At 40.2% G+C, this 27,385-nt stretch overlaps 1 protein-coding gene across 1 annotated transcript in view; it reads left to right on the forward strand.

Moving 5' to 3' along the window:
- LOC102852110 (neuronal PAS domain-containing protein 3-like) overlaps positions 1-27,385 on the forward strand; it is a 1,291,857-nt gene that overhangs the window by 1,237,909 nt on the left and 26,563 nt on the right. Inside the window, exons 8-9 of the mRNA XM_006889981.1 lie at positions 20,769-20,962; positions 26,003-26,109. Of these exons, the coding sequence (XP_006890043.1) occupies positions 20,769-20,962; positions 26,003-26,109 (301 nt within the window). The remainder of the gene's footprint in view (positions 1-20,768; positions 20,963-26,002; positions 26,110-27,385) is intronic.

The raw sequence follows: 27,385 nt of genomic DNA on the forward strand, positions 1-27,385 counted from the left end.
TGTGTTTAAGAGTAAATTTCAGAGTGTCTCATGATATCCATTTTGGTCTTTTCTTTCTTTTTTAAAAATTTATTTTGTATTGGTTGACACACAAACTTCATATACATTGTGTTTCACACTATCCTTCATTCACTGTGTTTCATACAATCACTCCCATTCATTATGCTTTGTAAAATTAATCACAACAGAACCATGCCCACCATTATCCTGTCTTTCAAGATCCCTGCTGGATCTTTCCCATTTCCTTTACCCCTCTTTCTTTCTTGTCTTTTTAATAACTGTTCATTCTTCATATACAATGTCCTTGGTGTAATCCAACAACTACTCTGGTTTTCTTTGATTATTGTTCAGTGTATGAAATCTATTCTTGAAATTATTCTTAAAATTAGTTCCTCACACTTGAAAACATGGGTGCTTTGCAACTGTTGTTTTTAAAAAGTAAAGGTTTAGTGGGGGATAAATCTGTTTCAAGACAGTGTCTTATAAATTGTTTATAGCTGTAGAACAATTATTGCTGTTTTTCACTTTGCTAGTCTTTTTGCCTATAGGCCTGACTCAGTGGTATGATTTATCTGAACGTACCTCCATTGTCTTCAAAGATTCTTACTGAAAAATCAGGTATTATACCATATGTATCACACATCTCCCATTTTTTCAAGGTCACTTATCTTAATGAATATGTATAAAATGTCTAAAACTATATTGTTGTTGTTATATGCCACAAGTCGCCTGTGACTCATAGTGACCCTAAGTACAACAGCTCTGAAGCCTGTCTTATCCTGAGCTAATGATTCTGACATACCTCCCTTATTGCCCCAGTTATGGTATCAATCCATCTCATCCATTCTCTTCCTCTTCTGTGCTGTCCCTCCACCCTTGTCTTTTGATTTCCTAACTGCTGGTGCCAAGAGTGTTGATTGTGGATCTAAGCAAGCTGTAATTTTTAACAACCTCAATCTCTTCTCCATATATCATGGTCTTGCCAATTGCTGCAGTGGTGAGAATCTTTGTCTTCTTGACGTTGAGCTTCAATCCATATTGAAAACGACAGTCCTTGACCTTCTGCAGCAAGCACTTCAGGTCCTCACCAGTTTCAGCAAGCAAGGTTGTATCATCTGCATAAATGGGGTTTTGATGAGTCTTCCTCCAATCCTGATATCACATTGTTGTTGTTGTTAAGTGCCATCAAGTCATAGAGAACTCATAGTGACCCTATAAACAAATGATCTGAGCACTGTTTGAAGAGTTTCTGGAGGCAAGCCATTTAGGAAGTGGATGCCACTCCTGCTTCCAAGCTTGTTTTAATCGGGAAGCTCCAGCAAACACTGCCCACCACGGGTAACCATTATCACACTTGACACATGAGTGTCACAGTGTTTAGCATCACAGCAACCATGAGTTCTCTCTGTACAGCAATGCACCCCAGTGCTATGCCACATAGAAGAATGTTTGACAAAAAAAAAAAAAAACCAAAAAAAAACAACAAACCAATTTAAACCAGGACTGGGTGCCTCAGATTTAAATCACCCACCTTGGGCTTGGTAGCCACATCAGCAAGTACAAAATTTCTTACTAAAGTATGAAAAAAGTGAGATGGTGTAAGTACACTAACTCCTACATCCAACTGATCATCTACTTTACTGGCTGACAAGATCTCAGTCTTCAATTAATCAAACAATACCCATCCCCAAAACTGTTTTCCCATCCACTAAGCCTTCTCAGGAAGGAGCATCATCTTCCATTCAGGGTCTCTGACCAAAATCTTCAGAGTTATCTTGTCAACTTGACTTTCAAAATGTATCCATCACATCACCTGACTACTGCCCCCAGTTTCCTCTAGTGCTACCACTGTCTCTCATCTATACTCTGAAGTAGCCTTCCACTGACTTTCCTGCTTCTACTTGTGCTTACACAGCATCCAGAAACATATTTCAGGTCTTCATTCCTCCATTATCTTTTTCACTGCTTTATCTCCAGAGCCTAGACTGGTGCCTGACAAACTAATTAGTCTTAGTGATGCACATTGAATTAGTAAAGTCATACTGTTTTTATGGGGGTAAAAAATAAAATCTCTCATTGCTATCAAATCAGAACCAAGTCATTGCTGACCCGCCAGTGTTTTTTCAGAGCCTGTAAATCACACTGGAGGAAATTACCCATCTCTTTCCCTTGGAGCCGCTGGTGGATTTGAGCTACCAGAGAGGCGCCACTTTTGGCAACATAACTCCCTATGGACTACATCGCCAGTCCTCCCATCACACATTTGAGAAGGTACACAAAATGCTGCAGGGATGTTTGGACACTTGAAAAACATTACCTGGCCAGTTAGAGATATAATTCATACATCTGCCAATCAACTACTCACCTCATTTTTCACTTCAAAATTATATGGAAAAGGAGATACTGTGGGTACGTAGGATGAGCTTGTCCCTGGTGCCTAAGGCCTCTCCTTTGAGGATTCTGTCTGCATAAACCAAAGGAGGAACAATAATCAAGCGCAGATTCCAGTTCTTTTAACAGTTGCATGCTTACATGGCAGTCATGATCACACCAGTCGCTCCAATAATCAAAAGAATCATTACTTGTTTTGCTAAAATCCCAAGGAAATAGCACAAGATGTGATATTTCAGCACTAATGAGGTAGTGCCTGAAGAAGTGTGATTTTAATTGTGATAGATTTGGAGGCCCCATTGCAAAACTGCAGGAGATCAGCATGCTCTGCCCAGTTTCAGGAAAAGTGCATTAATATCCCATGTTTTTGTTTTATTTAGTCTTTGCTGGCTGTGTAGAGAATCACCTAAGGTAATGGTAGGGTTACGAGGGACTACATCAAATAGAACCCTAAAAAGAAACTTTATTTTCTCCTCCCGTACTATGAATGAAGACAGTTCGACAGAGAAATTTTTGTCTCGGGTTGCTTTACACACTACTAGATTGATTTGTTTTGCCGCTGACAGTTCAGATCCTGACACAACCTTTTCACCATCTTCTATCCTTCAAAGGTTGAAAGCCACCACTTAAATCCACTGATTCACTCCAGCTACTTGAGCAGATAGAGCAGGGGTGTTTCTGTACGGTTTCACTTCACTTGCTAGGCTAAGGGTTGGGTAGGAAAACTTCTGGTTGAAGTCTGCATATGAACAGTGTTGCTGATTGCTTCATTAGAACCCTGTGCGTTTCAAGAGCCATATGCTTTCAAGTTTCTTTAAATGGTATTAGGGAAAAATATCCTCAAGGCATTATTTTTAAAGGGGACTTCAAACGTTCCCCTAGAAAAAAAAGAGAGAGAGAGGATGGCACGTTTGAACTCCAGGGGGTTGCAGGAGAAATCTTTCTTAGCAAGACTGCAAAAGTGGAATGATCTTTTCAGTTTCCAGATAAAGCAAAATGTTGGTCACAATCAGGGATAAAGTTGCTGTGTGGATGGAGAAAGATGCAGAAAACCTCCAGATCCTTGAATTGTAATCACAAAACAGCAAAGATGACAATAACTTGAGGAAGGAAACTTTTTAAAATGTTTTTGGTTTTAGGAAGTAATAAGAATTGAATAGTCTTCGCTTATCTCAGATATGTAAACAAATTCTTCCCATCTCCTCCTATTTTGGAGATGCTTCTAAAATGATCTCTTCTGTGCTACATGTATCCAAACTTCTATTTTAAAGAACTAAAAAGCTGGGATACAGCAAGGGGTAAAGCTATACGTTTTGCATTTTCCTGCTGAGGGTCTGCTCCAGAGGTCAAATCAAAGAGATGCTTCCTCAAGTTTAAACCTGCCTTTTCTAAACAGATCCCAACCTGATCTCATTTAATGCATTGATGTCTGGTTTCTTAGGCATTATAGTTGAAGTATTACATATCAAAAGGACTCTTGAGAAATTCCCTCGAATTGATAATTCTAATTTCTTATGTATAACTACTCTATATTCACTCAGAGGACAGCTGCATTGTATGCTAAACCATGAATTGTAAAAATTGGTCCCTTTGTATGTAGGTTTTTATTAAATTGAGATGCTCTATTTTCCCCCCTGTTTGTTCCCACACTTGAGTTCCTGGTGTCAGTTTGTATTTGGCTTCTTGAGCATATTAAAGTTTTTCTAGTGCTTATGATGTTCTTGCCAAGAGCACACTTGCAGCAATCTGCACTAGAAAAGTCTTTGTACCAATTACTTCAAATAATATTCTTTAAAATAAAAAGAGGGGATTTTTTTTTTCCAGGAAACTTTCAGGTTACAGTGTGATGATTTCAATTTTAATTTCTTAGAGACAATCTTCCTAGAATGATGACTTGTAGGCTGTGAATGTGCATCTTTGGTTTCTGGGGATTTTTTAAACCTTTCTATAAAATGGAAGCCCTGATAAAGACATGGAAATAGCAAAAATCAGTGGTACAGACAAAAATGCTGTCGCTAATGACACCACACCCCCATCTATTTAAACTGCTTTGGAAAGGGAACTTCTCAGAGCTTGTTTAAGAGTTTCCAAATGTAGGAACTGTAAATGACTATCTCTAATCATGGCTGAATAAAGCAAATGCAGCAAACGAGCTGATGGCATGAACAAAAGTCCTATGAGTGTCTTGAATTGCTTATGCTGAGTGGATTGTACAATCCCCCTCTCCCTAAAATCAGTGCCTTGGGTGTTTTAGAGGTTAAAAACATAAGGTGCATCAAAACATTGATAAGCAGACATACACATTATATTGGCCAATATATATGTATATATGAGATACATATCTATGTAAGGAGTTTTGGTGGTCTAGTCCATAGGGAGTTGCACCTTAAAGCCATAGCAGTTCCTTGGGAGAAAGATGAGCATTTTCTTCCATGAGAAAATAAATAAATATATAAAATAAAAAATACCTGCCCTGTGCTGAGCAAGTGTCACTGACTCTCTAACACATTTACCCCAAATGCCCCAGTTACTCTTATCAGTCCATCCAGAGTTCAGAGCTATTGTACATAGGGTCGCTATGAGTTGCAGGCAACTCAACGGCACATATCAATAACAACTTTTTTAATGTATATAAATAAATGGTGTTCTAGTGGTATAGTCCATAGGAAATTATGCTGCTAACTCAGAGGTGTAGCTTCCAAAAACCTGTTGGAGGGTCAGCTATGAGTTGATGGCAACTGGAGTGGCATATATGTCATTGTTGTTATATACTATTGAGTCAAACCCCATTTCAGTGGGTTTTCAGAGGTAAATCACATGGAAGTGGACTTTTCATCTTTCTCCCATGAAGCAGCTGGTGTATCTAAACCATGTGTCTTCAGGTTGGCGGTGTACTCTTTAAAAGTAGGCCACCAGAGTGCCATAAAGGGCACTGCACCTTAAATCAACCCTATGAACAACAGAACTGAACCTGACCTATCCTGCACCATGCTAACACTCTTTCTGAATTGCTTAAGCCCTCTGGTACAGTCATTGTGTCAATTCATTTTGTTGAACGTCTTCCTCTCTTTTGCTGACCCTCCACCTTTCCCAGCATGACTTCTTTTCCAAAGACTGGCCTCTCCTTACAGCATGCCTAACATATGTAAGATGAAGTTTCACCCTCCTTGACTCTAAGGGACCACTGGTTTAATTTCCTCCAAGACAGATTTGTTTGTTCTTTCGAAAGACCTTGGGATACTCAGTACTCTTCTCCAACACAATTCAAAGATATCAGTTCTTCTTGTCATCCTTATCTATCGAACTTCCAGATGCATAGGAAACAACTGACTTTGTTACTCTCCAGCACTTTGGAGAGATCCTTTTTTATTTAACTTTATTATTCATTTCATTAAACATTTACAGAGACTTTGGATTTCCATTCATTCATTGCTGCACTTTTCTCCCCTCCTAACCCTCCCCCTAGTACACTACACTACCCTCTTGGAAAAGTAAAAGACAAATTCTTTCATTGTTTTACAAACCCGCCCCCAGGTCCACTCCACCATGTAGCCTTCGCTCTAGACTCCTGTCATGACAAAAATACCTCACGCATATCCCTTTTAAACAGTTTTCTCCCTTATCTGTTTCAATGCAGTATACATATTGAAACCATCTTTCTCAGTCTCTTCAACCCCAAGGTCAGTCCTGTTTTACAACAATGGTACAATGCAGTATTTGTCCTTTTGTGACTGAAATACTTCACTCAGCATAATGTCCTCCAGAGTCACCCATTTTGAACAATATTGCATGAATTCCTTGTTTTTCAATGCAGCATAGTATTCCATTGTGTGATGGAGAGATTCTTGACAGCATATTTTCCCAATGCAGTATGTCTTCTGATTTCTTGACTGCTATTACTATGGGTATTGATTGTGGATCTCAGTAAAATTAAATTGTTGACAACTTCAATCTTTTTTCCTTCCATCATAATGTTGCCTACTGACTCAGTGGTTAGCATTCTTGTCTTCTTAATGTTGAGACATAAATCATATTAAAATGTGCAGTCTTTGATATTATGAAGCAGGTGTTTCAAGTCTTACATTCTGCAAGCATGGTTGTGTCATCTGTGCATTGCAGGCTATTAATGAGTCTTTCTCCCATCCCGATATGACATGCTTCATAGAGTCCAGATTCTCAACTGATTTGCTCAACATATAAACATATATTATGGAGTGCCATCAAGTAAATTGTAGTTCTCAGTGACCTCACATTACAGAGTAGAGCTTCCCTATTGGACAGCTTAAGTAAACTTTAAGGACATAGATTGGCAGACCTTTCTTTTGAAGTACCTCTGGATAAATTCAAACTGGCAACCTTTTGGTTACTGTCTGGTTGCTTATAATTTATAACTCTATGGTGTTACATTCCTTGGATTATTATTTTTAATTCTGTGTCCTCAGAAGCTGAGAAAGAGAGTAGTAGCTGACTTCTATGTCTAAGAGTTGGTCTTCAGAATGTTTTCCTGAGGAGAAATGTGGGGTCAAGATTGGTGGACGATTTATCAACAACCTGCGTTATGCAGATGACACAACCCTGCTTGCTGAAACTGAAGAGGACCTGAAGCGCCTGCTGCAGAGTGTCAAGGACTGCAGCCTACAATATGAGTTGAGGCTCAATGTCAAGAAGACAAAGATTCTCACCACTGGACCAATTGGCAGCATCAGGATGGATGGTGAAGAGATTGAGATTGTACACAGCTTCAGTTTGCTTGACTCTGTAGTCAACAGTCTTGGCACCAGCAGCCAGGAAATTAAAAGGCGCATTGCCATGGGAAAGTCTGCTGTTAGGGACCTCTCCAAAGTACTGAAGAGCAATGGTGTCTCTCTGGAGACTAAGGTGCATCTGATACAGGCTATGGTCTTTGCAATCACTTGTTATGCATCAGAGAGTTGGACAATGACCAAGGAGGATAGAAGGAGAATTGATGCCTTTGAGCTGTGGTGCTGGAGAAGAGTATTGAGAATACCATGGACGGCTAGGAAAACAAACAGATTTGTCCTGAAAAGGGTTAAACTGGATGGCTCCTTGGAGGTAAGGATTCTGAGGCTCCGTCTAACATACTTTGGACATGTTGTGAGGAGAGACCGGTCCTTGGAGAGGGACATTATGCTTGGGAGGGTGGAGGGACAGCACAGGAGAGGAAGGCCCTCTATGAGGTGGATTGATTCAGTGATTGGGATAATTGGGATGGGAGTGTCAGAGACAGTGCGATTGGCACAGGACAGAGCGGAGTTTAGGGCTGTTGTACATAGGGTTGCTATGAGTCACAAGCGACTCGACGGCACCTAACAACAACAACAACATCAAAATGCCCTGAAACCTTATAGCTCAATGGAGGGAGCAGAGTAAAGCCGCTCGTAGTGCTGCTTTTACCTTATTTTATGGCAAAGGAATACTTGCAGATGACTGTTTCCACGTCAAGGAGAACTCCATTGAGGTGCTTGGCTTTCTGTTGTCATTTATTACAACTTATAGCATTTGCGTACAAATGCCGTCAGCAAGGAGACTAGCTTAGAACAAGATTGGTTGTTAAAACTCAAGAAATGTAAGTAACACACAGCAAAGATGTTCAATAAAGATTGGAAATGTCTTCTTTTTATGACACTCTTCCTAATAAGGACTTATGAGTTCTAAAGAAAATATATTCATATAATTTAGTCTTTCTTCAGGGAGTGTAGGGTGTGAATGAATAGAGTCAGTATCTTTTCTTTGCCTGGCACAGGACTAGGCCTAAGTATCTCTTTTTTTAAATTGAAATGTTAATGAAAGTTTATAGAGACTTAGGATTTCCACTCATTTACTGTTGCACATTTTTCTCCCTGCTCACCAACCCTGATGTCAGTCCTGTTTTACAACATTGGCACTATGCAGGTATTTTTCCCTTTGTGACTGAGTAGTTCACTCAGCATAATGTCCTCCAGGGTCACCCATTTTGTGTAATATTTCATGAGTTCCTTATTTTTCAATGTAGCATAGTATTCCATTGTGTAAAAGTATCCTTTTTAGTGTTGTCAAGAAACAAACTGGCATTCAGTGATATGGAGAACAAACATCTTTCTACCTGGGAAAGAGATTAAGCCATGAAGACCCTCAAAGAGACACAAGGAATCCACTGCCTCCTCCACTTGTAGTGATAAGAAAAAAATTAAAAAGTTGTCCCTCCACAGTGGCACTGTAGTCCTCTGTACTTCTGGAAGTCTGTAATAAAGTAACTGAATCAAGCAAAATTTTATCAGATATGTACAGCTCAGCCTCCTTGCTTTGTCCCTTAACAGTTTGCCAAGGTGTTTCTACTCATGTTCCTGTTTTATTAAATGATAGTGGATGTGCTCCACTCTCTGAGAAAGTGGTTTATAACCGTGGCATATATTTACATTATCTCATTAAGGCCATCTCTCCAGCTTCGTTCAACTGTCCCAATATAAAATCTTATTTTTGGTTGAAGAAAGACTGTTTTCTCCAAAGGAAAGCAAATGCCAAGGCCAGGCTCATTTTGAGAAGCTGAAGCCATAATTGTAGTTGTATATTTTATTTTATGTATTTGAAGTTTGTTAAAAGAGATAGATGAGAAGTAATTGTTATGTTTGGAGGATACAGTAATGTAAGAATAGAATGTGGTGGCTAATGTATTTTAAATGTGAGTTTAAAAATAATTTTTTATTTGTTGTCTTAGAAGATTTTCTCCATTTTGAAAACAAAACAAAACAAAAACTATTGAGGGTGATAAATTACTAACAATCTCTCATCTCCCCACTAGAGCCATCAAATTAAGGGTTAACCTCACAGGATCCCTTGAATTAATCAGGAGCTAAGGCAAGAGCAGGCTGGGGGAGGGGACTGGCAGAGCACAACTATCCACAAAAGGCTCTCAGCACAAAAGTGGTGAGGCCACTGAGAGGAAGCTGACCTTTCTGTTAATGTAGGAACCTAGACAAGGCTCCCCGGCTGCCCTGTGCCCAGGAAACATCCTTGTCCCACCGCAGCTGAGAATTCCTGCTTATGTGTAGTTCCTCCATTCTCAAGGAACCAAAACACAATGGATTGAGTTCGATACAATATTTTGGCTTTGTTTTCAGTCCAGATTAATCCAAAGTGTAAAATCCTTCTTTGCTTATTTAGAGGGCAGTCAGGTGTGGCTATAGCCACCATTATTAAAATCAGTTGTTGGTCATTCAGCTCTCTGGATAAAGAGGAAGCCGGAATTGCATGTCCCTCATGGTATCCCCTTAAAGAAACACTGCTCAAAGCGCAGCCCTGTCAACCACTGGCACCCAAAACATACAGGGTGCTTGTTGATGCCCTGAGTCTTTCAGAAACCAGACCACTGAACAGTTATAATCCAGTTGCATCTTTCCCCTTGCTCTCCAAGTTTCCAGTTAAACTCACCTGAAAATAGTGGAATCCCTGGGTATTAACATTAGCTATCTTACAGTGTATTAGCATTTCTTGTCATAATGTGGGAGAGCTCTGTGGACATGGCCCATAAGAAGTTGTGCTATACTAACTCTGGCCATGCAAATCTACCAGCTGCTGTGAGGGAGAAAGATGGACAATTTCCTTTCTGTGAATTAAAGCCTTGGAAAATCTGCTGAAAGGTCAGCTATGACTTGATTTCCAACTCAACAGCAATGAGTTTGGGCTTTTGTTTGGGGGAAGATTTTTCTCCCCCTTACTATAACTCTCTTAACCAATAGAGCAGATTCTACTAGGGTTTCTCTTTCTTAGTATTTATTGAAGAGAAATCTTCTAGCAGTATTGCCTCTTTATTCCTCCACTACTAGACCTTCCCTTAAATTGACCCCACCTAACGAGCTCTCATCACTTAGTGGGAAGGGATTAATTTAACTGCCAACACAAAGGTACATGGTTTGAATCCACGAGCTGCTTCACAGGACAATGGGCCATCTTCTCTCATGCAATTTACTACCTCTGAAAACCGGCTTAAGGAACAGCTATGAGTCAGTTCCAGTCTGATGGTGCACAACAGCAGCAAAGCCCTGCTACCTTCCCTGGTCCTTGTTGTCCTTGTTCCTTTAATGCTGAGCCTGCTTCTGTAACTCCTGCCCAGTATTTAGGATAGTTAATCTCAGAGACAAGCTTAGTTGATGATGATTCTTGTATCATCTTTTCTTTGGCCCTGGATGAAGTCTTCATAGTCATTTGCTCATTAACTCTCTTCCCCGGAAACATCCGCACTTCAGTCTCACCACTGCCTGAAGGAGTCAGTGCTTCACTTCCCTCTTCTGTCTTTTCTTAGGGAGCTCCGTTGTAGTCTGTAGTCTCTATTGGGTTGTGCTGCTAGCCCAAAGGCTGCACCTCTCTGGTAACTTAAATCTGCCAGCTGCTTCTTAGAGGAAAGATGGGCAAAGATTCTTCCCATGTGATTCACAACCTTGGAGCCAGTTGAGGGTGGTAGGGGGAGTCAGCTTTAAATTTCCACTCAATGGCAATGAGTGATGGGTGCTGATGTCCCACTGTGACTTAAAACAAAAACCCCTGGAGTAAACTCACTTTTAAAACTAAAATCTGAGATCTTGGAAAGGAAATGGCACTTTACTGGTCACCTGTCCTTCAGAGGCCATAACTCCTCCATTCAAGAGTCTTCTACCTTGTGTTTTTTGCCATATGGACAAATATTTAATCTCAGCCAACTTGTTTCAGGCCTTGAGGGAAGAACAAGGTGAAGGATGTCAGACAGAGATAGAGAGGGGGCAAATTCTACCAGCCTGTGAATAGGGGCTAAAGCCTGGAAAACTCACTCCTTCAAAATTTGCATGAAGCAATTGACACAAGGTGGATATTCTCATGCTGGTTTGGATTAAGTTGTTATGCTGCAGGCTAGATGTTTAGGTTTAGAAGACCTGGCTGAGCCTTATCTTACGCAGGTTGTGGGCCACCTCAAAGCTCTCATCACTTAAAAATAATTAGCTAACTCTCCCACCTGAGTTTGCAATTTGGTGATCTGTATGCTAAACCAGACTTCTACAGGGGAAAAAGAAGAAAAAGAGACCAGAGTGCCAGAAGGAAGCTTAATTTTTAAGGTAAATTTGGATTCCCTTAAAGGACAAGTGAAAAATCTCTGAAGATGGTCTAAACTCAGGGAATTCACATTTTTTCTACGCCTGCAGCTTTTTCTGTTCCCCTAGTTATCTAGCCCTATTTTATATTTTACATTATATGTGGAAAATAATGCACATAATACTTAGCACTGCCTTTTGATACAGAAAATGTTTCATATTAGTAGAACTGAAATTTATTCCTAAAGAATGGAGAATTGCTTCCAGATGTATTTTTCAGTCACAGCTTCAGTATTGACAGAGGGAAGGTTTTACCAAGGTCTTTGTGATGAGCTTGTTTATAATGAGAAGATATTAGTGGAGCACATATAAGAGCTTATCACTAACTGACGATTGAAAGGAGCATATGGCAGGAAGAGAAATATATATTTGTCCACGCAATGTGGCTTGTTAACACTCCCACACTCATCCTAAGCTCTGTGGACAAGTACTTAGAGCATCACAGACATGTGCTTCTTGTATCCGAGAAAAAAAAAATAAAAATCAAACAATGATATCTTCAATATGGGATTGTCAAATAGTGCTAATTTTGCCATTCTTTTAAAAAATGATGAGATTTCAACTCAGCAACTCTATCCATTCTGCTTCACTGTTGCTGGTATCCTGTCTGTGCAGTGTAAGGGGTTTAGAAAACCACAGGCTTTAGCACTTTGTTCAGTTCTTTAAGATAAAATAAGAACAATGAAAGGAAGCATGAGGATTGAGCTAATAAGAAGTTGAGCTTGGGGCAAAGCATTCTCTGGTTCAGAAATCATTTTGAAGAATGTCTGGAGATTAGATTTAGGACCAGACTATGATGAACATTCAGAACACAGAGGCAATTTTTACCTGGCATTGACCAAAATCAAAGCGTTGCCGCAACTCAGATACGACCAATAAAATTCCTGTTGATCCATTATTAAGGTAAACTTTGCTTTTATTTGAAAAAAAAAAAACAAAAAACAACCACCTTTTCACCTATACCTTGAAACTCCTGTGTCAAATGGGTGACCCTAGAGGACATTATGCTGAGTGAAATATCTCAGTCACAGAAGGACAAATACGGCATAATGCCACTGTTATAAAATAGGACTGATATGGGGGTTGGGGGGAAAATAAGAGGAGATACATAATGAAAACTGCATTTAAATAGATGGGGGAAAGAACTGTCTAAAAGAAATATATAATTAGGTATTATTTGCATGGCAAAAGGGCAGAATAAGAGGTGCATAGTAAAGTGAACTGAGGGTCAAGGGTGAGGGGAGGAAGGAAACTGTGCAACAATAAAAGAATCTTTTTAAAGAGAAAAACGAACTGGGGAAAGTGTGGGAAAGAAATGGTGCAACACTGAATGAATGGAAATCCAAGTTTTCTGTAAACTTTTGTTAAAATATCAATTTTAAAAAAATAGCAAAAAGAAAGAAGGAAAAAGGTCATCAGTAGTTACTACTTGCTTGCCTCTCTGCAAATAATAAATAAATCAGAGAGAAAGAGGAGGGGGGAACACTCCTTTCTCTACCCCAGAGTTCCAAGGGGGAAGTCGTGCTACACAGCTCAAAGTAAACACCATACTGTTAAGCCTTAAACCATAGAATGTTTTCGCATTTAAGGAGAACCCTACACATCATCAAATTTGAATTCAAACTCACTGCCTTTGTGTTGCTTCCAACTCATAGGGACCCTCCATCACATTTCTAAGGCTGTAAGTCTCTGCAGGAGAAGATTGCCTATATTTCGTCCACAGAGTGGCTTCACACACATGACCTTTCAGTTTGCAGTGCCACTTGTAGTACACTACATTTATATTACCACATTTACAGGATAGGACAAGGTTCATAGAATCACTGTTAGTCACAGTTGTCTCAATAACACCTAACAACAGCAACATATTGTTTGGTTTCATGGTTCTTGACATAATATTAGTATTTAAGCTTATAATTTTTGGTATTCAGAATAATTTCACCATCATCTACTTAACTTGGTCCCATTCTTTGTTTGAGATGTTACCACTGCTATTGTTGAATACATAGAAAGCTTGGAATTATGTCAGAAAAGAATTTTGAGCGAGGATAAGATGGTTGATACTTTCAGAAATTTACAATTTAAAAAAACAACAACAACTAAATGCTACAGGAAAAGGCAACCTCAATTAAGAGAAAAAACAAACAAATTTCCTTAGGCTTCAGGTACTCAAAAGGTGGTGGGTGGGGAGTACCTTTAACATTGCTCTTTATCTCTCCATTTATCTTCACTGGTAATTCCATTGAATTTCTTGATGTATTAACTTTGCACACCCCCTTCAACCTTCCAAAACTATGCCTTCAATCATTCTCTTATGTGCCCAAGTCTTACTTCTACCTATCCAGTATTTTTCTGGGCTGCTCAAATATGAAATGTCTACCATGAAATCATCTCTGTCTCCACACTGGCCAGTAATTTCTGTACTCTTATTTGCCCTTAATTATCATAGTCCTCATGTTGGAGAGTCAGTTCCAACTTATCAGCAATGTGTTTGGTTGAGTCTTTGTCTGGAAGCCTTTTTCCTCATTCACTTCATGGTTAGCTTCTATGTCAACAACTTTTTCTGATTGTCAGTTCCATGTACTTTTATCAGATCCATCAGTCAAAAGCATCTTCTTTCAGCTTGAACTCCCAAATCTAATCTGTACCTTGATTATGCTATATTCTCTTACTTCACGAAAATAAATCATGCTTATTATGTGTACATTAGACGTATGTGCATCAGACGTATAGCTAGGCATTTTACATGCTCTTAATTTTCACTTAATTCTCTAGCATCCTTGTAAAATCTAGAAAACTTTAAAAATATACAAATAATGATGCCTGGGTCCTGTATCTGTAGTTTCTGATATGCCTGGTGTTGGTACAGTTTAGAACGGGTGTTCTTAAGGACTCTTAGGATGATCTTGTGTGCAGTCAAGGTTTAGCAACATTGGTAATGTCAAACCCATTACCTAGATGTTCTCAACTAGTTACAATATCATTTCTATAACTTAAAAAAAGAGATAAATGCTAAATTCCACCCTAATCTTACCAAACTAGAGTCAGTCGGGATAAAGCCTGGGACTCCATATTTTAACAAAACCATAAAGTGATGTTTAGTTGTTGTTATATGCCCTCAAGTCGCTTGCAACTCATAGTGACCCTATGTACAAGAGCCCTAAACCCTGCTCTATCCTGTGCCAACCTCACTATCTCTGACATCCTCACTCCCACCACCCCAATCACAGGGTCTTTCTCTCCTGCGCCATTTCTCCACTCTCCCAAACATGGTGTCCCTCTCCAAGGACCAGTCCCTCCTTGCAACATGCCCAAATTATGTCAGGCGAAGCTTCAGATTCCTTGACTCCAAGGAGCAGTCCGGCTTCACCTTCTCCAGGACAAACCTGTTTGTTCTCTTAGCAGTCCATGGTATATTCAACACTCTTCTCCAGCACCACAGCTCAAAGGCATCAATTCTCTTTCTATCATCCCTAGTCACTGTCCAGCTCTCCGATGCATAGCATGTAACTACGAAGACTATAGCCTGTATCAGGCGCACCTTAGTCTCCAGCCTGATGTCATTGCTCTTCGGTACTCTTGAGAGGTCTCTGACAGCTGACTTTCCCAGTGCAATTTGTCTCTTGATTTCCTGGCAGCTGATACCAAGAGTGTTGACTATGGAGCCAAGCAAACTAAAACTGTTAACTATCTCAGTCTCTTCACCATCCATACTCATGCTGCTGATTGGCCCAGTGGTACTATCACATAATAAAGACAGAAAGTGACTGTCTTGCTTATGAATCTCACTTCCACTTTTCCCCTGACCCTCCACCTTTCCAAGCATGATCTCTCTCTCTTTAAGGAATAACTTCTCCTAACAACATGCCCAAAGTATGTGAGATGAAGTTGTTTTTTCATCTTTGCCTCCAAAGAGCACTCTGGCTGCACTTTCTCCAAGACATATTTTAGATACTATCATGTGAAACCTATACCTAGACAAAGAGGCTGTTGTGTGAACAGAGCAAGGGAACACTGCATGGTTTTAAATTCAGAAGGAAGAGCATCAAGGTTGTATTGTCTGTCCGTACCTATTCAGTTTGTATGTTGAACAAATTATTCAAGAAGCTCAATTCTATTAAGTAATGTGGCATCAGGATCAGAGAAAGACTCATCAATAACCTGAATTATGCAGATGACATAATCTTGTTTGCTGTGAGGAGGACTTGAGGCACTTGTTGTATAAGATCAAGGAATGCAGTCTTTAATATGAATTGCATCTCATCATCAAGAAAACAGAAATTCTTACTACTAGACCAATAGGCAACATCATGATAGATGGAAAAAAGATTGAAACTGTCAAAAGCTTTGTCTTACTTGGACCCACAATCAACACCCTTGAAACCAGCAGTCAGGAAGTCAGGATACATATTGAACTGGGAAAGTCTGCAGTCAGAGACTTCTCCAAATTCTTGAGAATCCGTGATGTCAATTTGAGGACTAAGGTGTGTCTGATTCAGACCAGGGTCTTTCTAATCACTTGCTATGCATCTGAAAGCTCAACAATGAATAAAGATGAAAGAAGAATTTATGCCTTTGAGCTGTATGTAATGTTAGGAGAAAATGCTAAATACTCCATGGACTGCCAAAAGAACAAGTATGTCTTCGAGAAAGTACACCCAAAGTGCTCCTCGGATGCAAAGATAAGAAAGCTTCACCTCACGCATACTGGACATGTTGCTACCAGAGGCTATTCTTTGGATGGGGACATTATGTTTGGGAAGGTTGATGGTCAGCAAAGAAGAGGAGGACCCTCAACCAGGTGGACTGATGCAGTGGCTGCTGCAGAGTGTTTCAGAAAGCATGAGGATGGCACAAGATAGGACAGATTTCAGATCTGTTCGTAGAGTCACTATGGGTCTTACTCAACTTGATGGCACATAACAAAAATAGAACCAATAAAATGGGTTTTATAATATTATTAATAAAGCAAAGAATATGTGTCTCCATGTTTAATTTTTAATCTCTCATTGTATTAACCTGAAAACTGAGCAGATCATTGCAATACTATGAAAATCATGTTGTTGTTGTTGTTGTTGTAGTTGTGTACTTTTGAATCAAAACTGACTCATAGCTAATCCTCCAGGGGGGTTTCAGAGACAGAAAATTACATAAGAGCTGATACCCCATCTTTGTCCAAGAGGGGCAGCTGGTGAATTTGAACCATATACCATGTACCCTTGCATTGGCATCAAATGTAAAAGCTAGAATTTGAACCTGGATCCTCTGACAATTCTTTTCTTGTATCACAAGCCTTAAAAGCAACTATAAAGTCAAAGTACAGCTGTCTAAATGTTCACTTACATACTGTGGGCATAATGAAATCTTATTGGAAAAAATACATCAGTGTAAAGCAGATATTCCTTCTTCTCATCAGTCACATCCTCCCTCACCCACAGTCCCACAAGCAGACCCTGTAGTGATTTTAGTAATATTCCCAGGTTTTTTTTTTCTTATTTTGTGTCATTTCACATAGATTTTCTGATATACCCGAATTTCTGCTTATCTTTGGAATCTTTTCTAAGGTTTATAAATTGCACTGCTAATCTACTTCCAAAAGATCCAAAGTCAGTGAAAACCCAATAATGCATAGTTCTACTCTGAAACATATGGGTCAGCATGAAGTGGTATTGTCGTAACAGTAACTGGTTTGATACTTTTACTTCTAAATTGGCATTTTATATAAACATCTGATATCACACTTGACTCACACTTTTCCTGATTTTAAACTCTTGTTCAAATGACTATATCTTAGTCTTTGTCCAAGTTCCACATGAGTACAATGAAGTGATCCAGCTGCATTTTGTTCTGTTGTGCATGTTACTATGACCTGACACCAACAGCAACAACATAAACATTTAACTATTCTTCCTTCAACATAAGTATGGACATAAAACGCATAGAAGTACATCAAAGGATAGAAGTGTCTTCTTGGTATACAGTGGTTGAAATGACAAACAACACTTGTAAACCCAGGTTCCAGGCTCTGTTTGCCATTTCTAAGCCAGTGACTTTGGACAGGAAATCGAGTTTTCAGAGCTTTTGTTTTATCATGTTAAAAAAGTGGAGGGAGCAGGAATTCAGATAGGTCCTCTCAGATTTCCCTCCAATTGGGAAATGCTCTGCTAGGGTTTTGGTAAAGATAAAAGTCATAATAAGTCCTGATAGGCTTTTAAGGAGATCGTATGGCCTAATGGTAAGATGCTGCACTAAAATCTCAAAGACATGTGGTTCAAATTCACCAGTTGCTCCATGAGAGATGGATGGGCAGTCTCCTCCCATGTGATTAACTGTCTCTGAAAACTCACTGAAGGATGCCACACAACAGTAGGCTTTAGAGGGAGCTCTGGTGGCTTAGTGGTAAGGAATTGTATTGCTGACCTCAAGACATGCAGTTCAAATTTGCCAGCTGCTCTCCAGGAGAAAGAGGGCAATCTCCTCCTGTGCAATTTACTGCCCCTGAAGACCCACTGGAGGGTTCACAATGAGTTGGTCTGATTTGACATAACAGTAGGCTTCAGGGGAGCTCTGGTGGCCTAGTAGGTAAGGAGTTTGTATTCACTAGTAGTTACTTAGTATAAAAATCTCCTGCAGTGCAATCTTACAACTTCTTAAAAACCATTGCAGGGTCAACTTGAGTGAATTCAGGTTGACAGCAATGAGTTGAGCTTTTTTGGTAATAGGCCTAAGCACTTAATGAGAGGCTGTGAGGTTGAGCAGGATTTCCCTCTGTTGCATGTGGGATCACACATAAACGGTTAGCCAACTCAGTGGCACCTAACAACAACAATCTGTTATTTATAGGTTGCTGCTTTTAAAGGCAAACTGAAACCTTGTCATGAATATTTTTCAATATACCTTTTTACACCCTATGATTTGTTCACCTTCCTTTGAGTCTCTCAGCATGACTACAAAAAAAGTCATCATTAGGCCCATTTCACAGAAAAGGAAATTGAGACACAGAGAAGTCAAGTGATTGAGCCCAGAATTACAAAGACGGAAAATGGCATATTTCAATTTCTGCTACCAGTATCCTGTTGTCATGGAGTCAGGGGCACCTCATGATGACCCCATGTGCATAAGTCAGAGTAGAACTGTGTTCCGTGGAGTTTTCAAGGACTGGCTTCTTTAAGTAGATTGCCAGGCCTTTCTTCTGAGGTATCTCTGAGTGAAATCAAAACCTCTAAACTTCCATTTAACAGCCAAGTGTGTAAACTGTTTGTTACACTCAAGGACTCCAGTCCAAATATTGAAAACCTTTCAACATCACAACATCCACAGATAAAGCTGGGGAGAGGAGGCAGCATTAAATGAACATGCAGAATGGAGCCACTCACTCTCCTGTCTGTCTTCCCAAAATGTTTTCCTGCCCAGATGCCTTTAAAATGCTTATGAATAGAATATCAAGTAGGGATTTATTTAGCATACCATTTCTGGGTGTATGTTTTCCTGAGCATTTGTAGATCTGTGTTTTTTTCCCCAAGAAGCTGAGTGTTCCTGATAAAACAAGACAGATAATGATAAATAAGCATCTATGTAAAGCCTAGCTGGGAGGAGACCAGGCACTGTTAACACCCCTCCTGTGAAGTTAATCCCATTTCTTTTAGCTATTTCTTTATTAGTTAATGAGGTCTTGCAGAAATGTGTGTCTGTGATGGTGTTTTAGCATCCTTGCCTCTAGGAACATTTTCAAATATTCATAAAGTAGCTAGTCTGACCAAAGCTTAAAGCAAAGGTGCATTAAGTATGAATTTAGTCAACTTCAAATGTGGGTGGTCGAAAAGCTGCTCCTGAAATAACCTAAATAATCTTACTCATTGGTGTTTCTAGATCAGTGGCTCTGGGCACAAATGGGAAGTGTGACAGGGAAGGGGTATTATTTAGAACAGCCAGGACTCTGAAGTGTAGCCCCAGAAGCTTTGATCCTGCCTCCTGACTGACAGGAGTGTGGCTTGCTTTTGCAAAGCAGAATAACTTAAAGGAAACAAAAAAATAAAAAGGGTAACAGAAATTTCCAGGCCAACCCCTGGGAAGGAAAGTAGGGGCTAGATAGCGGGTCCCAGGTAGGTAATAACCCCATGTGGTTACCTGGGAAAAGTGGACTCTCCCAAGATGAGTTGGCACTCTAACGATGCAGATGGATAAGCCAAATGCATGTGGGGACCCAGCTGTTAAACTGGGCTCCATGGTGCAGCCCATCACAGCGATTACTCACAGTCAGGCTTTGGAGGGGACCTCACCTTAAAGCAGGATTCCACAAACACAGCTAGCGTTTGCGCACACCATTTCCACCAGCCTCTCAATGCACGCGCGCGTATACACACACACACACACACACACACACACACAGAGAGAAATCTGCAATTTATAAGCAAAGGAACTTTTTAGAATAGCAATAACAACAGTTTGAACTATGTGGGAATGATGAGCAATTTTTACTTGGCTCTGAGTGATCTGGACTGCATGGTACCCGTAAGAAAAGAAACCAAAAACCACCCCTCACCTCTTCCCTCATGATTCAGGGCAAGACCCTCTGAGCCGCTGCCAAAATGGAGCAAGTCTTCCCTGTTCTACTGTCATCTGAAGGAATTTAAGGAACAAATCACAGCCCAAGTCCTCTGCCCACCAAACCCACGAGCCATTGTTATCAACCACTGCATTATTGGCAACTGGATGCTGCCCAACACTTAATAACAATGCTCAAATAGAATCCGTTCATGCCATTGCCAGACTTTTTTATTCATTGCAATCTTTGGTCCTTGTGGTATCATTCTCTGAGTGAAGAGAAGTACCAGCGAAAAGAGATGGCCATATACTCCCACTTGGTACAAGCTTGAAAGCGATGCATATGTCCCATTAACAAAGGCCAATAATGCAAACATTTACTTTTGTAACTTGGTGCTTCACATCTTGATCCTTTTATCTGGTTATGATGTTCCCTAAATGTAGAAAATGGACAGAATAAAAGCATGTAAGTCCTTAAAAATGGTAATAGCTGGTAATATTGCTGCCTTGAGAAATACCCAGAGTATACTATTCACTCTCTTTCGTCTTTTGCCCTGAAAGACATTGAGAGCATCCTCACAGCCATCAGGATTACAGAAGCTACCAGCTAATGTTGGTTGCGCCAGACGTACCTTTGCGTTTCTCAAAAGAAATGTTATTCCATCTGGGATGTAAATGTGACGAGTGTGTTGTATATTTAATGTTCTTTTACAGGTGATTCACATTACAGGCCGACTCCGCCTGAGAGTGTCCCTCTCCCACGGGAGGACTGTCCCCAGCCAAATCATGGGTCTTGTGGTTGTGGCTCATGCCCTGCCTCCCCCTACAATCAACGAAGTCAGAATCGACTGCCATATGTTCGTCACACGAGTAAATATGGACCTCAATATCATTTACTGTGAAAATAGGTACTTTGTTTTTATTTTCATTTGCTCTGTTGTATGTACACTGCGTGTTGGGTGAGGGTTTGTGTTTTCAGCAGACTGAAGGATTTTACTCTCCCAATGAGCCTCATTATAAATCCTGATGTTGTTTTTAATGGCTGTTGGACTGACACCAATGTGCTTTTTACTTAAAATTTACATTGCTGCCCTGATTTACATTAGGGACAACAATTGAATGAATTGGGATGCCCAGACATCCATATGCAATAATGAAAGACTGTTTTTGGGGCTGAGAACCCAAGGAGAGAACAGGCAGAGACAATATTGGCAAAATGATACAGTAGGTGTCCCCTGATGCTTCAGCCAGACCCACTTCCCAACTAATGGACGAATCCGGCCAGTGTCCACCAGGGCATTAAGTATGTAAAGAACAAATGAGTATATGAGTCCCCTACAGAGAAAAGGACAAAGAGGAAGTTTGTAAGACTATTAAATAAAACTTTGTGATCCTGACAATTAAACTTTAAAAAAATTTTTTTTAAAAAGATGAGTCATTGTATAAACGAGTTGGCAATTCTTCCTCAAGACCGAGCTTTTATGAAAGGAACCTTTAGCCTCTGGTTAAAAAGTTCACTTTTTCCATTAAGCACAAAGCCAGGGACAAGGAAGGAGGGCAGTGCCCCTTTAGACCTTTCCCCTGGAAGTCAGCAGCTCATCATCAGACTGATTGGAAGAGTGGGTCAGAGGGTGGAGGAGAAAGGGGGAGTTGAGAGGAACTGTGCACATGTGAGAAGCAAGCACTGGTGCCTCCACCACCCCGTAATGCCCAGGGAGGACTACCAAGTCATTCTGGGGGGTTGGGAGGACGCTTTTGTGGAGCAGGTTATTATTAGGCATGGAGGCAATATATGATCAGTGAGCCCTGTGAACACCTTCAGAGGGGAAATTAAAGAGCAGAAAGGCCAAGTGGCTTGGGTAATTGACCCCTCCAGGAGCTAGCCGAGAAAAGAAGAGCTCCGGTACCCACTCCTCTGGGAATGCTGTTATGTACAGTCTAGTCGGAACCAACTCCAGTGGGTTTTCAGAGGCAGTTTAATCACACGGGAGGAGGTTACCTATCTTTCTCCCTCGGAGCAGCTGATGGTTTCAAACCATGTGCCTTTGGGTTGGCAGTGCACCCCTTGCCACTAAGCCATCAGAGCTGTCTCCACTGGGAAGAGGGAAAGATAGTGCGAAACTGCATACTATTTCTAGTCAGGATTTCATTCCGAGGAAAGAACTCATAAGTTCACCTGGGCTTCTACCGTTTAGGGAGGTAGAAGATAATCTGAACCTGCCACTATTATTTGTTAAGTAGCTCTGAATTTGCTTTTCAAGATTTTTCTACATTTGTTAAAATTTTTCATATCATGACTGAATACTTGCATGTATCTGAAGTATTTTGGAATGGACTCAGATTATCAGGAAACCCTGGTTAAACTGGACTTGTAATAAGATAACAGTTGCTTTCAAGTCAATTCTGACTTAAGAACAGTGCTCCCTAAGGTTTCCAATGGACTGTTTCTTGGAAGTGGCTCTCCAGGCCATTCTTCTGAGGTGCATGTGGATAGGCTTGAACCTTATTCCCCATTGGCACCACCTTGGGACTATTAATAATAAAGATCTCTAGCTTTTATTGGACATTTACTAGGTACTAGATGGTGTGCTTAGCACCTTATATGAAGCATCTCGTTTAAGCTCCCCATAGTTCTGAGACAGGTGCTGCTACTGTCTTCATTACCTTCAGGTGATCTTGGTTTAGGGGAAAAGATTAAGAAGCTTGCTTGGGACCAGGAATCTAGCCTACATCTGTGAGATTCAAAAGTGCATTCACTTAGTCACATTTTCTGAGATGTTTTCTTCAAAAATGAGGCTGAATAGCAGGGAGCCAAAATAATAACCTCAGGGTTATGCATATGAGACCATCAAAGGTCATCATTGGCAGTCTGCAAATAGCTTATGCTTTAACCTAAGGTAGCAGAAGGAAGAGTCAACGAATTTGCTATAGGTCTGCTTCTTTGAAGGGAGATCTGGTGGCTTTGGGGTAAAGACTGTGCTACTGACCCAAACTACTATGAGGGAAAAAGGTAGATAAACTCACATTTGATTTACAGGCTCTGATAACCTGCTGGAGAGTCAGCAATGAGTTGGTTCTGACGTGATGGCATGTAAAAACTGCTCTTTTGAAAATGTCATTTGAGCTTCTCAACACAACTACAGAAAAGTCATAATTATGACCATTTCATGGAACATAAAATTGAGACACAAAGAGGTCCAATGATTTGACTGAGAAAAACAAAGGCAGAAAATGGAAAAAGTAGATTTCTGCTACCAGTAACCTACTGCTCTTGAGTCATTTTCAACTCGAAGTTGTAGCTTAGAGATATTATGGGTTCAATTCTCAAACTAAAGGGAATATCACAATAAAGCAAATCACAGAATTTTTCTGCTCGCCAGTACATATAAATGTTTATATGATTCTGTCATCTGTCAAGAGTACAACCACATTATGAGAACATTTACAGCTTTGTGAGCTTACCAAACTGTGGCAGAAAGTGTGCCCCTACTGTTGGGAAAATGGCATGAACAGACTAGTTGCCACAAACCTCCTTTTTTAAAAAAATAAAAAGTCTGTGAAGGGAGCTATTGTGGCCTAGTGTCAAGAAGCTGCACTGCAATCCCGAAGGAGCAGGGTTTGAATCCATTAGATGCTCTGCTGGATAAGGAGGGCCAATCTCCTCCTGTGCCAGTTCTGATTCAACGGTGCCCAGAAGGAGGGAGTGGGGGTGGGGTCTATGAAGCTTGATAAAACAAAATATGCCTATATATTTGAAAAAGTAAGATTTTTCAAACCTCAGAATATGCCCACTTCCTTACTTCAGGTTTACTTTACCTGCTTCCCCCATAAAACAGAGGCTCATATTATTAACCTAAATCCCAGTAATAGTCCTATCCCAAAACCAGCACTTAATTTTTGTCCCAATGATTACAGATTAATTCTTTGACGAGCTCCATAGACCCAAGTGACTTAGGGGCACCACTCTTGTAATGGAGATCATTTTCTGTGACCTGCCCTTAAGCATCTTTTTCTTCCCATTAAAAAAAAAAATTTTAAAAAAAAAAAGCTTTCTACAACCCCTTATTAGCCTATACAATGCTACATTATTTCCCAATCGAAGATGATAGTAATTATGAAAAAAGACCTGTATTAAAGGTAATTGCGTATTTGATTCAACAGAAAAGCATCCTGTGTGCCAGACAGTAAGCTTGATTCATTTCATTTCATTCATGAATCCTCTCATCAGTCCCTGGGATTGCCTCACAGACGAGGAAACTGAGGCTCAGAGGAAAGGAGGCTGCCAGGATTCGATGCTGAGGCGGGGTGTCAGAGGGGGTGTCAGCGAGTTCTAGTGCTTTCTGCACATCTAGCAAGTGTGCCTTGCACACTGAGCAGCCTTGCTCACCACGTAACAGGCTCTAGTGCATAGAAGGGCTTCGGGAAATCGTTTTGAAGGATTTAATTCAAATAGAGAGCAAACTAAAGAAATGTCTTCCCTAAAGACCTGAGTGGCTTTTTCTCGGGGTTTATTATTTAATTAGGGAATTGTTAGCTGGAAACGACAGCTCCCTCCTTGCCTCGGCAGACCATTCTTCTCCTCTGGCGATCCCCAGGACGGCCTCGGGCAAAGCAGACATCTGACGCTTTCTGAGCAGCAAATTTCAGAACCGCCAATGAGGGGCTTTTAATGACATCCCAGGAAGGGGGTGTAAACTGTTCCTGGAAAACCGCTAATGGTTTTAGGAAAACACCAACTAATCTGTTTTGTACCAGAGAACCACGGAATCCAGAAAACACCCCTTTCCTGCCACCCCTTCCCCCAATTAGTCTTACCAAGAATGCTAGTTTTGCCAAAAGTTTTCTGCCAGCAACTAATTAAATTGCTCAACGCTGAGAAATTTACTGGCCAAAGAATGTATCGTAATTGTGTTTCATGTGATTTTGTTTTTGTTTCTTATTTCCCTGCTTTTGCTGGCTAGACCTAACTCCACAGGAGGGATCTCGTGTATTTCTTGCAAAGTGTCATTTCTAAAGAATCACTTTGTATTTGTGTGGATCAAAAATTATTTTTTAAAAAATAGTACTTTAAAGGGAATACATTTTAAAAGATAGCCTATCTCAGGTTGACAAAAACGAAACAGTACCTGAGCAGGAAGGAGGATGATAAGCCATGTGAGGTGTTTGTGTAAACCAGACAGAAGCTCCCAGTGTTTTCCCATTTCGGTTCTATTTTCCTGTGCTCCTGCCTGAGGACACTGACATCTGGACAATCAATGACAGGGGCTTACACACACATACTGCGGAGCACAAGCCTGGAAGAGCTGCAGAAATGGTTTAAAAGTTTCTGCATGGAATCTACCACAAAGTACCAGTTAAAAGGGCCAGGAGTGAAAGCTGAGCTCCCAAATGACTAAGACTAAAAAAGATAATACCCCCAGGCATCTGTATGTCTCAGCATTTAAATTATATCCCTTGAAATGCCAATTTGGACTTTGTGCCAAGAAGCAGTTGAAGCTCTTTTTCATGGAAATACCCAATAGAAGACCAATCTGTTTAAATGAAAGGTGTCTCTAATCATTTGGTATAAACATAACATGTTTTTATTTTATTATGTAACCTTGAATTATCTTGGCCTCAAATGAGGATCTTGCATTGTTAGAGATGCTCAATAATTTCATGGAATTAGGTTGTCTAAATGTGCATTCTGATGCCAGAAAAAAAAAAAAAGCAAACCCTATCCAAGTATTTAAACACAATTGTTTGATCTAGCACTCTTCTTACTTTTTAAGAAGTCTATTATACATTAAAGAAACAATTTCATTTCTAATGTTTCCCTCAGAATGCCACACATCCTTGCAGTTGCTCTGCTATACTAAAAATGTGTCTGTGGATTTATTTCTAAATCATTTAATCATTTCCATATTTTTTGCTCTTTCTGAATTCTAGTCTGTGTTCTCTCTTTGCAGGATTAGTGATTATATGGATCTAACCCCTGTAGACATTGTAGGGAAGAGATGCTACCACTTTATCCATGCCGAAGACGTCGAAGGCATCAGGCACAGTCACTTGGACCGTAAGTATTTACTGGTTGTGGGCATAAACCAGGCTGGTGACTCTCTGATGCTTGTTTGGGTTTTAGTGCTGATGTCTCCATGTCCTTCCCCGTGCACATTTGAGATGACCGTCTGCATGGGGTGGAAAAAACCCCCACTAAAACATAAATCACTTCAACTTCTGTTAGATTGAAAGCTGAACCTCAGGCTCAGAGAAATTGCTGGCTGTTTAGGTGTTCATTCTTAATTTCTCAGTCTCTCATGCTTTCTCTCCAGTGAAGTGGTAGGGAACCTTTGTCTTAAGAGCTTTTTTGACCCTTTTATTCCTAGAGTGCAACTTCAATCTTGTGTTTGAGTTTTTTGTTTTTGGGTTTGTTTTTTTTTTTCTTGGCTCCAAATTGTATATATTGGGAGATGAAAAATGGAAATAAGCCAGAGCCTCTTAAAAATTCTTACTTGAGTAACCACAGAGCTGGAACTAGTCAAAAGCACATCTTGTAGAAGACATCACGCATTTGTGTAGACACAACAGCTTTGGGAAGAGGGTTCTTTAGCATAGGAGATGCCTCCAGGCTCTGATTACTGGATGTGGTTGGTTGGTTAGATGCTATCCAGTTGCGAAATTACTATCAACTCTATGAACAACAGATATGGCCCTTACCCTACCTGCTTCATCCTCACTGATGATATAGTCTCTGTGTCAATCCATCTCACTGACTTCCTCTCTTTCTTCGATGTCTTTTTCCAACAACATGCCCAAAGTATATGAAATGAAGTTTCACCATCCTTTCTTCTAAAGAACACCCTGGTTGTTCTGCCTTGGATGAAGAACATTGTTTTGGATCTTTGAATCTGGTTTCCATCTCCTAATCTTTAGTGTTATTTAAACAGGTAGACCAGCGGGGTTCTGGCAAAGTCTGAGCAACAGCTCACACATCAACATCTTAGGGAAGCTTTCTCTCCTATTCTCAGTTGGGTCTGTTTGTGCTGTGCCTTGGTCTAATAATCCCAAGAGTGCAAGAGGCACTCATTTGGTGTTCCACATAGGAAACAGGTATCCTCTCCCAACTGGAAGTTCTTTTTATGAAAAATCAGTCGTTTCCTTGAAAGATAGGGCCCCAGCCAGCTATATTCTTTGAAAATTCTATACCCAGTTCCAGTCTCTGGTTGTAAATACGTGAGAAGCACCACATAGAGATGGTACTTGAAAATTAAGTTTTTTTGTAATAAACCCTACTCAGGTGTCCTTTGTATTTATCTGGTCCCGTTTTCTTGTCATGGTCAGAGAGATCGTTT

This window comes from Elephantulus edwardii, unplaced genomic scaffold, assembly GCF_000299155.1.
Source record: "Elephantulus edwardii isolate Elephantulus edwardi_28Jun2011 unplaced genomic scaffold, EleEdw1.0 scaffold00084, whole genome shotgun sequence".
NCBI lineage: Eukaryota > Metazoa > Chordata > Mammalia > Macroscelidea > Macroscelididae > Elephantulus > Elephantulus edwardii.